This window comes from Eutrigla gurnardus, assembly GCF_963514095.1.
Source record: "Eutrigla gurnardus genome assembly, chromosome: 13".
NCBI classification, from domain to species: Eukaryota; Metazoa; Chordata; class Actinopteri; order Perciformes; family Triglidae; genus Eutrigla; species Eutrigla gurnardus.
In genome coordinates this window covers 9,511,907-9,527,456 of record NC_139936.1, presented here as the reverse complement: position 1 = coordinate 9,527,456, position 15,550 = coordinate 9,511,907, and the positions used below count along the sequence as shown (strand labels likewise).

General features: G+C 42.6%; 1 protein-coding gene across 2 annotated transcripts in view; it reads right to left on the bottom strand.

Annotated features, from left to right (window-relative positions):
- The window catches only part of unc5ca (unc-5 netrin receptor Ca), a 167,504-nt gene that overhangs the window by 69,766 nt on the left and 82,188 nt on the right, over window positions 1–15,550 (bottom strand). For both annotated transcript variants that reach the window (XM_084024046.1, XM_084024045.1), the window contains exons 2-3: window positions 14,196–14,432; window positions 1,524–1,667 (exon numbers count right to left, since the gene is read on the bottom strand). In XM_084024046.1, the coding sequence (XP_083880172.1) occupies window positions 1,524–1,667; window positions 14,196–14,432 (381 nt within the window). The remainder of the gene's footprint in view (window positions 1–1,523; window positions 1,668–14,195; window positions 14,433–15,550) is intronic.

Below are 15,550 nucleotides of genomic sequence, written 5' to 3'. Positions count from 1 at the left end.
GACGGATTTCCGTCTGCAGCACAACGAAGACCAACCTGGGAAAACGAGTGTGTGCCTGGTAGAGTGATACTGTCTGTTAAAGTACTAAATATGGGGAAGTGTGCAGTTTGTTGAGCGTCTGCTGAATGGACTTTGTCAAAGCCCCCAGTGGTCCTTTTGAGAGTTCGCTCAAGCAGAGCCACACTGACAGTCTGTAGGAGGTGAACCAGGGAGGGAGGGTCGATTTAGTTATTGGTATTTCTTTCTGCTTGACCTTTCTACAACCTGAGCACTCAGACGAGTCCCAGTTGTCTTATATGTCGAATTGACCGAGCGATGACACTCGGAAAACTACTGCTGTGGGTTCAATTCTCAGACGAGTGAAAGGAGCTTCGAAGGGACGATCCATTCTTGTATGTGAGGCTGACATCGAAAGAATGAACAGTTTTTTTTTGTTTGTTACTGTCTGTGATTTTTATCGAACATCTCAAATCCCTTGCCACATATAGTTGCTACGGACACGTCAAGTGAGCATCACTCACAACAGGATTCAACCTTTTCTTTCCCCTGGACGGTTGTTTGGGTCTAACAATCCTGAAATGATTTCACCATGTGATCACTGTGCATGCGGTGTTACACGGTAACACTGTCTGCTAGATTGATATTGAGTGTGCTCGGGTTTATTCTGGCCTGTGTTCTTTTGGTGACCTTATAGTCAGACTCCCAGTTGTCAAATTAAATTCTTCGCCAGACGTGAACAGGAAGCTACTGACGGTGAAGTTATAAAGCTTGAAAAGTTCTTCAACATATATGATTCTGTGACGGTTCTACACATTTGTTCTCGTTAAGATGTATGAGAGCCTTCATACATCAAGACGAAGCCAACGAGAGGTCACGTTATAACCCCAAATCCTGAATCACATCTAGTTTGTGATACAGTCTAATTCTTTTCAGCAATAACCTTCCAACATATTCTGTTATTACCTTTCTGTATTTTGTTGTTAGTAGTTGCCTACCTACGCATATGGGATTCACAGGAAACGATCCATGCAACTTTACTGTTTTTAAATCCCATCTCATTTATATCAGCCTCTTTGTTCAAAGCCTCTTCGGCGCTCTATCAAATTACCGCCATTGCAAACCAAACCCTTCCCACTGCTGCTGGTTCACATTAAAAGCATTCACCTGGTGAAACACAGGGTGGCTTTTATTGTGTAGCTGTCACAAGAAACAACATATCTGTTAGAGGCAATTGCTGAAAGCAATCAGTCATTATAACAACGCATCTACAGAAGAATACAGCTGGCCAGTTTTCATTATGGCAATATTGGATGCAGCAGTGCGATAGGTGTTAAGTGTGTTTGTACACGTAGGATTGTCTGTGTGAGCGCTTATTGCCCATTATCGTCTCATCTTTGGGAATGGAAGAAAGTTTGAATTTACAATTATGTATGCCTTATGTGTGTTAAGCTTAATGCACTCATGTGTGAACAGCAATCTCTGGTCTTTAAGCCTGGCGTGCGTGCTTACAGCAGCGTACTCACATGCGATGCGGACGTGGGCTTTGCGGCTTTTGGTGGTTCCAGCGGAGCTCCATGCCACGCACTGACACCAGTAATCTTCAGGACCGAACAGCTCCTCGACCTGCTGCCGCGTAATTTCTATACTGGCTTCTCGTACGACCAGACCTGCAGGGGAAAAAATAGAAAAAACACTGTTGAATCACTTGCAATAACATTTGCGATTTAGATACAAGCTATAGCTGCTCAAATGGTAAATGAGTCACAAGCTCCACTTCTCGCTGAGCCACCTCAAGAAAAACGTAAAAGTCTATTTCAGATTTTACTCTGGCTTTTATGTTAGCTTAAGAGGCAAAAGTGGCGCACAGCAAATATCTTAGCAAGTAAGCAGGGGATAATCACACAATATCTGCTGCTTGTTTACAAACCCAGGCCATTCTACCGAGTAGATTCACTCTGGATTTAATGTAAACTTTGAGAGATTGTTCCTTTGCACTTCTACCACTTATCTCGCTGCGCTCTCCCATTCCCTCTTTTCTCTGCTGTTTTCAAAGCAGCTCAATGTGAAGAATAAGTGTGAAGTTTAAATAGCTGCACCCAACTGATAGGACGGCAAGGGAGCACAGATAGAGAACGGCAGAGGAAAATAGGAAATGAAGTCTGAGGGATAAACTCCGGGAAGAAAATATGAGAAACAAGGGTCAGGTAGAACACAGGAACACATGCAGGGGGAAGATGGTGGAAATGCATGACAAAGGAAAGTCATAATGAATTTTAAAAGGGTAGGTGACGGGAGCAGGAAGGGAGTGATAAACGAAAAGAGAAATTTAAGCTCACCAACTGGAAAGAAAGAGGGGTGGAGAATGAGAGGAATGGTAAAGTAATGCACACAACATCACAGAGGCATAGTTTTAGTTGTATTTTTTATTTGCAGGGACAGTGCACATTAATCAACATCACTGTAAATGTGCCAATGTTAGCCATAAGGCTAATTTTCAACTGTTGTCCCTTGGCCAGAAGTTAAGTTAGCCACTAAAAAACAACAACAATAAAAGACAAAATATGAACAAGAAAGAATAAAACATGAAGCAGCTCAAGCTTGAACAAATATGGCAGTGCCATGCAAAGTAGGACATAAACAAGCAGAAAGTTGAAAGAAAACAAAAACAAAACAAAAGCCCCCGCAATGTTAAACAGACAATAAGCGCAGACAGTTAAAACATGACAACATAAAACACAATACAAAAGACAAGAATGAATACGGCACCATCATGCAGAAAAGGGACAAATACAAAGCAGAAAAGTAGTGAGAGGAAGAGAGGATAAGAAGTGGAAGAGGGCAATGAAATGTGAAACGGAAAGCAGATAAAAATGGGTTTTAGTTAAAAGTATGTTGGGACTGGGGAGGAGACGGGCAAAAATACTATGAAAAAAAGATCTTGGCAGTTTATTTCAGGTTCAGCAGTGTTACAAAGACTCCAGCAACAATCTCTATGGGGCTCCACAAATCTGACTTGGGCCTATTACTTATGCTGACTCTCAGTAAGTTCCTACCACCAGAGAAATGGAGAGACAGTTAAAGTAAGCATGGCAGCTTAGAGGCAAAGGGGACCGAGAGGAAGGGAAAAAGTGAAATAGTGAGTAGGATTGTGGTGGACCAATAGCCGTTAATGGCCAGCAAGAGAATTAAAGAGAAACCCACGAGGGCAAAGAGTAAGAAAGGCAACAAAAGCTTTTGTGGAAGCTAGCTGGGAGATAGGGAGACACGGCTTTTGAACTATGAGAGGGAAAAAAAAAACCAAGATTGATAAGAAGGGAGACCAAGATGGAAGAGATGGAAAGCAAAGGAGGGAACTCAAAGGCATGGCAATTCAAATAGCAGTGATGGCACCGAGGGCACAGAGGAGAGTAAGGCAGAGAGTAAAGAGCTTGTGGAAGGTAATGCTGGCACAACAAGGGATAATAGTCAGCGAGGGGGGAAAGCTACGAGGGCAAAGAGCAAAGGCGGTATAAAAAACTAGTGTAAATACCGGCGCTCTGGCAAACTAGCAAACAAGGGAGATTGTTATGGCTTTCTCAGTTTAAAAAAAAAATGGACAAGGGACACGGAAAGGCAGAAGCTAAGAAAATAGCAGCTAAAGTGGCAATTATAACCAGGAAGCTACCCTGGACTAACTCTGAGACGACTAGTAGGCAGGGAGTTGTCGCAGTCGCAGTGAGCTGACAAAACGGACACCAGTGTAGACTACTGCTGAAGTAATGAGAGCGAAAGGCAGGCAATTAAAGTGAATGGTTCAAATGAGCCAGGGAGCTAGTTATGGCAAATGGGCTCAAACAAATGCAAAGAAACGTGTGGGATGGTACATGGGACCTGAGGACACACTAAGAGACAAAGAGCAAGCTTATGTTGAAACTATTAGCACTGAAATATTTTAAAATCACTGAAGAAGTTTGAAGATAGCTGATAAAGAAACATTGTATAGCGTAAGAAGGCGATTTTTCCCCGCTGACGACTGAAGAAAGCTGTGCCAGATCATTTTTCCGTTAGCTTTGTGCTTCGCTTATGGAGCATGCCTTTATAGACAAAGTCTCAGCTGACTCATATGACTCTGGCACTCAAAGTTATTTAATATTTTGGCGTATTGGAAAGTGGTCAAATCAAAAAGCTCCAACGCAGCAAAAGGATCTGTAAAATCTCCAGTATCATTCAGTCCAATCTAAAACAAACGTGGGCTGACTCACCTACAAGATTCATTTGTACGTGTTATTGATATTGAGCTCTGGATGCTAATTCTGTACCCAACGCAGTATTGAGCGATGTCATTGATAGTTCAAGTGTATAAATCTGTGCCGCCAATTCTCAACTACAATAGGCAAGCAACTAAAGATATTTACCTGACGTGTATGACCACAAACCTGCTTTTGATTGGTCAGGAGATTCACTTCTGTGTAAGGCGATTGCAGCCAGTATAACAATATACTTTAAAGAGAAGTTTGGAGGACTGACAGATGTAATAGTTCGAGAGGTCAGCAGGTAAATGAGGGGTGAACCGGGATGTGTGTTGCGAGGTATTGCGAGGATACAACAGAGCAGAGAGTTACAGGGATCTAAAGGAAACGGATTGAACGAAGGAAACCAAAACAAGAACAGGGCATATAGAGTGAATCAAGAAGAGCAGAGTTGGTTTCACAGCGGGGGAAATCAATGACTGGAATGATGAAATGCGCTGAAGCCAAAGAAGATACAGCAATCTGACACTGCATGCCGGCTTGGTGTGGATGGAAGGCCAAAAAGGCAAAGAAAGGTGGAGCTGTCAAATGAGTCAACATGCCATGACGCCCTTTAACTGTCAGCTTCAGAAACCTGATCAGTGATCAGTTGCTGCTCCACACATCCTGATTGATCTGAGGAAGAAGACAAAACTGGATCATGCAGGTTCTTTCTTTGGCAAAAAATGGATTTCTAAGGCATGGATACAGTTCTTGGAACTGGTTTCTAATGGGTAATACGCATGTGAAAAGACAAGGGAACGCATCCCTGTGTCCACAATGGTTAAAAGGTATACATATGTTGGTTTTCACCATTACAACAATTCTGTTCTTATTGTGTGAGACCAAAAAAAGGGAAACCAAAACCAAGGCGACTGTTGGGAGTTACTGATGAAACATAAACTGCTTTTGTGGAGATCTACGTTTGTCTTGATTTCCACTGTGTTTACATGAAAGAAGGCGTGCGCCCCTTCGAGCATCAATAATATTCTATTTCACGTTGTCATCTGCGTGCTTTCGCGTCAGCTGGGGACTAAAAGTAAGTGTGACAAATCACAACAGGAAAATAAGTATGTCAAACATTTCGCAAAATGTACACCTATCTATTTCCTTCATAATTCCCTTGTTTTCTTTCAGTGTCAATAAAAAAATATGTCAAACGAACACACAAACAAACAAAAGTTGGAAGAGAGATAAAGAAGATAAAGATAGATGTCACTGGAGCTGGAGCGGTGCCGTTGGAACCAGCAAAGCCCCAGCTGTTCCCATTGTTTGCTAATGCAAACTCACGGAGCTTGTGTTGCCGGGCAGGAGAGCGACTAAATTACCTGAGGCTTAAAAAGTCCCAGATCACTTGCTGTCTTGTCGTGTTTAGATACAGTGCTTAGAGCATTCATATCATTCTCCTAAGAGAAGACAAGCGTGGAATTGTGGGTCTCAGTAGCATGACAATGCTTCACATCAACAAAACCAGCGCCGTCAGCTGAGGGAGGTGAGGGGAAAGAAGTAGATGAAAAATGGAAGACGGGAATCAAGACGAGTGGATACTGTCACAAACATTTCTATCAATCACAAACCTGCACAAGATCCCCACATATTTCTCTAAATCCTAAAGTGTCAATCCGTATAACAAAGTTTACTTGTCAGCTGGGGAGTTAAAGTACAAGTATGGATGAATGTGCTCTGTCAGGTCTGGACTATTTTATCTGACGAAAGGGGAACTAAGGGAGCAAAAATGTATTAAAACCCAGATTTGAACAGGATGGTTTCTTTCTCTGTGGTCATGGAAAGATGTTTATACATGAACACAAACATGCCCTTTTACTAGATGTTATACAATTGTTTAAGCATCATTCACACAAACTATACGTTACTTTTTGCTGCAAATGTATACGAGGAAGTAGCTCTGAAATAAAGGATACTTACAACACAAAGGCTGGGTCAATAACTTTGCATCCATCAATATTGTCACGTTCAAATCCTGTATGATAATTGATGTTTTATGTTGCTGCCACATCCACAAATTAACCTACTTGATAAACCGTTATGATAACCAATAGGAATTAATTGCCAAAATGGAATAAATAAGAATGTTCCTTTGAACTCACCACTTAGAACAACTTTGGAGAATTGTGTTGACAAAGGATATAACTGTATTTGTCAGAGCAAAAATGATAGTGGCGTGTCAGCAGAAGCTTAAATACATGAGTCTTTCATATTATCAAACCTGGAGATATGTCGGAGGAGAAAACAGATGATGATAAGCAGCTTTTCCACAGAAATGATAAGGGAAGCGGAAAAGCAGGTTTTCTAGAAATGGGATTTGCACCAGTGTAACAAAAAAACCCCGACAAACGCTGAGTCAATTACTTAATCTACACATTGTCAACAGAATTAATGGGCTTGTCGTGATTAACTGGATTTGTTCTTAATTAGAAACATTTACAAACATATCTGTATGTGTTGTTATGGCAATTCATTTCTGAATCCATTCTTTTTATAATTTGACTCAAACAATGCAACGGGAACCAAATACTCTGGTGGCCGTGTCATCAATTAAAAGGCAAAAGATGTGCTTCATGCCATTTCAACACTTCCATAGCTGTTAAACCCACTCAGTTTGTCGGTGTACGTATTCGTCTCTCTTTTCCATTTCCCTCGTCTCGTTATCTCCCACTGTGCTTTGACAGAAATGCACAGATGAGGAAAACAGACACAAAAAAAGTAATATCACAGATATAAGTTTAGAGACTTGCTGTCTTTGAATCAGATGAACCAGAGAATGGAACGAAAAAGCTGGATAGGAATACATATGAAAGAAAGCCGCTGTGTCGGGGACAGAGACAGGGGTTTTTGAGGCTAAATGGTTTAGAAAAGGAAAGAGATAAGGGAACGGGGGGGAGAAGCACTCAAAAGCTTTGTGGTGTTTAAACGTGATCAGTGACAGGTCAAACAGACAGGCCTTTAGGGATCTGTTCCCAGAGGATACGGGGGAAAAGTCAACGCTAGCTATTATTAATTCATCAGTGCCACAGAGGGAGAGTGCCTGACAAAAGACAAAGGCGTGAGGTCAGAATAGTCACATCCAGGGGGATGGACAAAACAACACAGATCGCACGGTAACAAATACTCCATCCGTGAAGTGTATACTGCTCCATTAGTCTTGAAAGAGAAGCACTGAACTTTATCTCATTGCTTTCCGTCCTGTGTGCAAATGAGTCGGACACATCAAGAACACGCAGACAAGTTTTGTGGCTCAGTTTTCGCCAACATCTGCTCTGCTTAAGTGTCTGTGAGCAGCTTGCTGAATGGCGACCAGCTCCAGGGATGTTGTTGGGTAAGTGACCCGGTGCTGTGACCTACCGCCTGTGGAGGAGCTGCAAGTGAAAACACTATTTCCCTACAGGCACTGAGGGTTTGTAGCTGCACAACAAGCCTTACACAGGGACTACTGTTGCCTAGAGATTACTTGGGTGTATGCCATTTGTTTATATATGTTTGTGTAAATCTTTTACAACAAGTAAATTCAGTATTCCTGAATAATATATGTTGTCACATGCTGCTTAAAGGCTAATAGATAGTAATTAGATGGAAAATGTAATTAAAATAGAGGAAAACATTCAGTCAACACACATACGTAGACATCCCTGAATGGTTTGATAAGTATGAAAATGATGTGACTCATAAGCTACGACCTGCACAGTCGCCACAGGATGGTTACACAAAAGGTATTTCAGACCGGTCTGTTGATTAAGGACGGTTCATTTTCCCCCGTAGGTTAGTCCATAAAAATCAAGAATCTTTCAGGGTAACTCAGGACAAAGAGCCACGTTTCCATGGTAACAGGCAGTCCCACCTGCTGACCGGTGGCACCAAGTGGCAACAAAAGAGGAAAAGTGTGCCTTATTACTCACTAATAACATTACGGAGCAGGTAGGGAGAAGGGGAAGAGTTTCTAAGGATTAGAGTGGGAACAGTGAGTCACTTTTATTTGTCCAATGAAAATAGACTGACGACATAGCAGACGCACTGAGCCCAGCCACGTCAAGAAACCGCAGCATCTCACTATGCCTCTGTATGCTTCTGGAATCTGTATGTTCCACCTTAAATGTATTTCTAAAACTTCTTCATCATTTTCTGCTAGAATAAACAGAGGTTCAACAGAGGTGCAGATGCTCGGTCAGCTATGTTTTTTAGTTTTCAAAAAAAAGTCTTAATTATGTCCGTCCTATTCAAGATGTCTGGTACGAGACAAACTCGTTTAGACATATAGATAAAGTAGGTCTTATCTACAGTCTATTGTCATGAAACCAGCCAAAAGCACACTGCAAGCGCTTTCTTGATCAAATGCTACACAAAAAAGCAAATAACTAAAAATCACAACGGCTGAGTCAGACGTTTGGAAATCAATTTCCACAGCCGGCGCTCAAGATCCGAGGACGTGGCGTGTTACATTACCTGAGAGTCCTGTATAAATGATGACATCAATATTATAACAAGTGAGAGGAAAAGATGGAGACACAAAGGTGGACGCGAAATTGAAAGAGTGAAATGACAACGGGATGAGAGGCGCTGTGAGAAAGTGAGAGAGCGAGGGGTTGACTGAGTTCTTCGGAGGGAAATCATCCAGGACATTGACAGAACAGAGTCACTGGTCTGTGACCAATTGAAGACACTCGACGCATACAGTCGCCTGGTGTGTGTGAACACAAGCATGTGTGTGTATGTGGACGCTCTCTAAACGGCTCCCACAGTGACATTGATTGATCATCACGGTCTCTCCCGGTCCTGTGTGTGTGTGTGTGTGTGTGTGTGTGTGTGTGTGTGTGTGTGTACATGTTCGTGTCCTCCAGTAGCTCTGAAGAAGCAGTGAACCAGGACATTCCAGGACATGAGAAAAAGTCCACTCCAAATAAACACAACAGTCACAGAAACAAACAGAAATGCATATACACATATTTCTCACACACACACACACGTCTTCTCTCACAGACACAGCAACAACATGCCATCGGCTAATAAACACGGCTACGTACACTGATACAAACACGGAGCTGTCTTGCATATCGAGAGTCACTGACACAGAAGCTAATTGACCTCCTTTACAAATCTTGATGGTTGTTAATAATTGAAATCGAAACTCGGTATCTCAGTACAAGAGGGGGAGAGATGGATGGAAAGAGACAGAAAGGGAGCAAAAGAGACGGGGAGGAGGAAAAAAGGTGAGAGATTTAGCTTGGCAAGGAGGTGGAGGAGAGTGGGAGCGATGCCAGAAAGAGGAGAGAGCGGCGAGGAGAAACGTTAGGAGGAAGAGAAAGGAGGAGAGACGAAGGAGAAGACGAGAGGAAATCAATACGAGTGAGATGGCAGCAAAGGAGGGAAAGAGGTCACAAATCACCCAAGCCAATACTGTGTGTGCCAATAATGTGTGTGTATGCGTGTGTGTGTGCGCAGGTGTGAAGTCACAGGTCAGTGCTAGCAGACTAATAACCATTCACACTTTGGCTAATGGAGACAAAGTAAGTAACCTAGTACACAATGTGTCATTAGCACTCTTCAAGGCTAATGGAGATACACCGAGGTCGTACGCACGTTGCTTGAGCAAACACTGGGAATGCCCTTCACAATAAGATATGCAATCTAGACAAATTATGCCGGTTCTCACCTCAAGTCACATTAATTCGGACGCTATGGTAAGCATGATTAAGGTAATGTCATGGCTGATTATGCTGCTGTGTTAACATGCCTTTCTAGAGGGAAGCAGGGTGCTTTTTATTTGAAGTATTTTATTACATGTTTCTTTTGGGTGACGGAGGGGTCGGTTGCTGTTGGGACCCCAGCGGCAGGTCGAGTTAGCGTCATCGTCATGGATACGGTGACAGGCAGTGGAGCCGTTTAGGGACTCAAGCCTGTTCCATCTATTTGGAGGCTGACATCCGTAACCCCTCGGCTATCCTGCTGCACCCCCCCTCCTCCCCCAAACCCTCGTCTGTGACCTTCACCTGCCTCACCCGCCATCCAGATGAGGCTCCATGTGACTACATACCACGTAATTTATTGAGCTGTCATGAAGCTCAAATGCAACTTCACTTTCCATCAATTTTCATAACATCTTATTAGGGGTGTCACTTTTTATTGAAGATTTTTGAAAAATGATTTAAAGTGGGAATAAAAATAATTCTTGATTTGAAGATCATTCCTAGTGCTCCAGTCCATGTGGTCTGTGTTTGTATTCATTGGATTTGGTTGTTTTTTTAGAATAGCTCTACATCTTTGACTGAAGACAATCAAAAGTCATTTTTCACGTCAAATCAAAAAGAGCAACAAATAACATAAATTATTGCTAGTTCCTGCAAGTGTCTCAATCCTTTCTAGCAATCCAGCCAAGGGGATTGTGACCCACTTAATGCAATGCTGCCATTATTACTGTTATTAATTCAACGCATCCATATGCAATGGTTCGTGTGACATCTGCTGAAAAACACATGCGATCCGTGTGCCGGCAGTAGCTCCTGAAGTGGAGTAACTTTACTTCTGGTTTCACGTGGGACACGAACAACCGTCTCCTGGGTGAAAGTGCAGAGGACTTTGTCGCTCTTTATACTCCATCCCTCTGGATGACAGTTATGATCAGGAACTGGTTGCGTTGGTTATGCATGAATGATAGTTTAAGCTTCATAATCATGTGTTTCTCTCATGATACAAAATATCAGTGCAGATCTTTGTTTCCATCATTCCGTTGCAAAAGTCTAATTATTGCATTCTGATGCAAGGCACGCACGCACGCACGCACGCACGCACGCACGCACGCACGCACGCACGCACGCACGCACGCACGCACGCACGCACGCACGCACGCACGCACGCACGCACACACTCACACACACACACACACACACACACACACACACACACACACACACACACACACACACACACACACACACACACACACCTTTCAGGCTCGCTTCATTCATGTTCTAACTTTCATGTGTACTTTTTTTCTTCATCCCCAGGTTCAAATGAACACAGCGTTTCAAGCTGAATTTCCTTTTGCTGTTGAAAAAAAAATAGGTGACGGGATGAGAAACACGCAGAGAAAAAGAGTTGAAGTGAGCGAGAAAGAGAAAGAAAACATCACAGCAGGATTCCTATCATCTTTCTCCTCAGTGTGACTCCCTGATATCTGTTGGTCTTTCCAGCCCTCTCAAAGGCACCCTGCATCAGCATCCCTCCATCATCCCCTACTTCTCTCCCCTGCTTTTCTTCAAGCTCAGGTATTATCTTCCTCTGCTCTCTCCTCTTTCAGTCAGTGGAAATTAGAGTAGAGTACAACACAGCATGGAGAAGAGAGAGAGAACAGAAGAGAGGGGAAAGGAGAGGAAGTGGCTGGGACAGAAGGGGAGAGTAGACCGAGATAATAAAAGCAGTATGGGGGGCCATAGCTTCTAGCTGTTTCTGTGAAATAGCAGGAAACGAAGAGGAGAAAATAGCTTACAGAGTTTAGATTTTCACACAGATAAACAGATAAACTGTGCGCATACACTGTGCACTCACCAGGCCCCCTGCTTCCATGTGATCCCGTAGGATGCATAATATATATATCTAGTGTTCATCATCTTTTAATGATCCCATTTGTTCAAAGGTGGTCTAAATGCTTTGCATGAGAGCAAAAAGGCACGATGGAGGAATACCAAACCCAATTTACTTATTTATTCATTTTATGTTCATGTGCGTACCTGTATTTTATCACAGCGTGTTTAACAGATTCAGTAGTTTGGAGCAGGAGAAAGTTTTCCACAAAATGAGATATGTTTGGTTAATGTGGCTGCAAGACGTCCGTTAAAATGAAAGTAAATTGGACTTGATGTTGTTTAAAGTACACAGACGTTGTATTCAGCTAAGTGGGGGATCCTGATCCTTGCATGAGATCATGGTGTCCATCACATACAGTATGGGAGCCTAAATCCATGGGCCATTAATTGAAGAGAATTTGCTCTAAATTACACACTGGAATCCAGCAGCTAGCAAATAAAGGGCTGGTGGGAGACTAATGAATGACTTGCAGCTGTGTGTGATGTAAGTATTGTCATTGAGAGATGGAGGGAAGAAAGAGTGAATGGAGGGAAGATGACTGCTTGTTGAAGATGCGCATCGACCTGCCAGATGCTTTCTTACACAGAACCATCCGAGAAGCAAGTCATTGGAAACGGATTGGATTTTGGCGCTTGTCTATTCATGGTGTTACGGTAAATGTGCTTGGCTTACAATGGATTCAAATGTTATTCTTTTGGGTTCTCCAATTCTTGTTCAGGGTGGTCTCTGAGTTTTGCAACACATCTATCGCTAGAAGTGTAAACGTCAAAAGTCAAGGTGTGCAGATTTGTCCCTTTGTGATCGGAGATAGCAAATTTGTTCAGTGGAGAGGTTTAAAATAAATGTTGGTTTGCAGCTGTCATTGTATTTGCAGAACATTGTAGAACCAGTGTGTGTGAATATTTTATGAGAGAACATTTCAAGTTTTTCAATTTTTTATCCATAGCTTTCATGGTTTTTTTGTCTGACTTCAAATTCAGTGTGTGCAAATATTTAATTTAAGGGAAAATTCCAGGGAAAACTCTTTATACTTCTCACATCCCGTCTAAAACCCTCCATATCTATATCTGTACCTGTTGATTCACCTCTCTCATGTTTACTTCTTGCAGGTTTAGTATTTTCTAATCCTCCTGCTGATTCATGTGTTACAGCTGAAGCAGGGTCGTTTCTGTCCCCGCCTTGGGTACAGCAAATAACACACACACACACACACACACACACACACACACACACACACACACACACACACACACACACACACATGGTGCACACAAAGCACAAGCCTGACTCCAGGGTCTGCTTTAATAGAAGAGGAAATCTTCTCTGGGCAAGTCGATGTGTCACCATGGGTTAAGACAGAATCAAAGGTTCTGCTTCCTCGCGATGTCAAAACACACACTGACAATATCTCCACAAAGACTGAGCCCATAGCACATGTACCATGTATTTTTCTCACCTCCCACCACCGACATGCTGATTTGTGCTCCTGTTGACGCCACTGTGTATTTCCTTCAGCAGGCACGATACAAGAACCTGTGTTTAAACACTCGCTCTGGGGACTCAGACTCATTTACAAGCAAGTGGAGACCAATAAGCCTTGCTCATGTCCACCTTAAATCTAAGAAACCAGGTTACGTATATCTTATGTCTTCTTGCCAGAGCAACAGCACGATTCAACCACCGTGCACTGTCATGTGACAAGTGTGGAACTGGCTGAGGTCCAGTCCATGACCGTGGATCCTATTAAAGTGTAGTGTGAACATGGCAGTGCAGCATTGGCAGTTTGGGCAGCTGTGTACGCCAGCATTCAGACCAAATAACTAAACATCTGAATAATAGGTTTAACTTGTTTGCTTACTCTGCACCGGTGAGACGACCTTGGACAAAATGTTGGTCTGGATGACAATTTTATATCACAAGGAATATATATGTGTATAAATCTCATCATTGTCAGGCACATAAAACATATGCAGGCTATAATGTATACGGTTTTTGCCCATTTGATCATTAACCTGCGATTTTTGTTGGATGTTTACCAGCAGAGTGTCAACATCAGTGGTGCATTCATGCTTAAAAAAACGGTGTCAACAGCACATAACGTCGTGTTTTTTTTTTACCACCAATGTTGTCCAGACTCAATCAAACTAAATAATAAATGCCCTCTTTGTATGGCAATTTTCATTTGATGTCTTTTTCCATCCAATTTTCAAAGTATGATCTCATCTGCTCACTCTTGAACTCTTTAATTAGACCGGTGTACGTGTTTGTGTGTACGTGTTTGTGTGTACGTGTTTGTGTGTACATGTTGCGTGTGTGGTAGACTCCACTCACCTGAGTTTTCGTCCACCCTCTCCTCCACAGTGTGGTCTTTCTGATGGACCCACTCGCTGTTGCACTTGAAGTAAATCTGCGTGGCAGGCGTTGCTTTGCAGTAGAGGTTGACGGGCTTGTTCTTGACGATGTAGCCTTCGTCGGGTTCAAACAGGAAGTGAGGTAAGGGCTCCGGGGGGTCCGAGGGGAAGGTTTCCGGGAGTTCGCTCAGACTCAGGAAATCGTCATCATCTCTCACTGTGGAAGGAGGAGAAGAGAAAGGTGAGAATTATGGCAGTTAGCGCTATTCAGTAGTTTCACGGATGTCCCGCTCAATCGGTGTTGTTTTATCGACTTGCTTTGGGAACTAATAGTTGCAGAAGTTGGTTCAGGGAGGAAATGCTGAATTCTCTTAATGGTTCATTATTGTTCTGTGATTCACATCAGTGAGCAACATTGTCCCCCGAACTGAGTGTGTACAAGACAATGTCATTCGCATTAGAAAATGATTGTCATGTCTCAAGCCGCTGACCTGGACAGAGAACAAATTTTCTCCACTGTGTCATAAAAATTCAGATTTAAATAGCACCTGATTGCCGTGTCCATTTGTAGAAACCTATCATCATTTTTGAAAAAAAAAATACAAAAGAAATTGATTTTTCTTTCAGCAAAAATGCACACTAACATCTCTGCAAACCTATGCAGAGAATGGTGTTATGGGTAATCGGTCGCAGACACACATCCCAACGCCATTTACCTCACATATATAAGGTAAATGACACATTAATCACAAAGAAACTAACATTCTGTTATGGTCACTGTTAAAATACGTTTGCAGAGTGAATATAAAAAGACATGTATGTGCCATGGACTGCTACCTTCTGAATCCTGTCATTCCTCTGTCATTTGAATTGGGTCCGAGGGTAGAATAAAGGTAGAAGGTGCAAGCTACGATAGCTTTTTGGAGTCTCCGGCTCTCTGTTCCCTCAGCTCAGTCTTGCTAAGATGATAGGATGATTTGCTATTGATCAACAGTGTTCATTTTCGAGTCCCCAAAATTGAACATGACGCAAAAATTTGCACTAATTTACTTCGTGAGTGAATCCAATAATTGCTGTGATTCCATTGAAATGAGTTTGTTTTGCCATGAAATTGCGCAGCTTTAACAGCTTATGTGACCGGGCCATTAAAATGAACTCCGGGGGGCACTAAGGGAACCCGAGAACTTTATCCTCTCCTCCACTCTTCTTTCAGTCGGTCCAAACTTCACGCTCACCCGTGGCTTCAATCAAAGGAACACCAAGAATGTTTTGTCACCGTGTTGCCAAGGTCACCAAAACACAGAGGACTACAAGAGCAGCTGGGAGGGAGAGGAA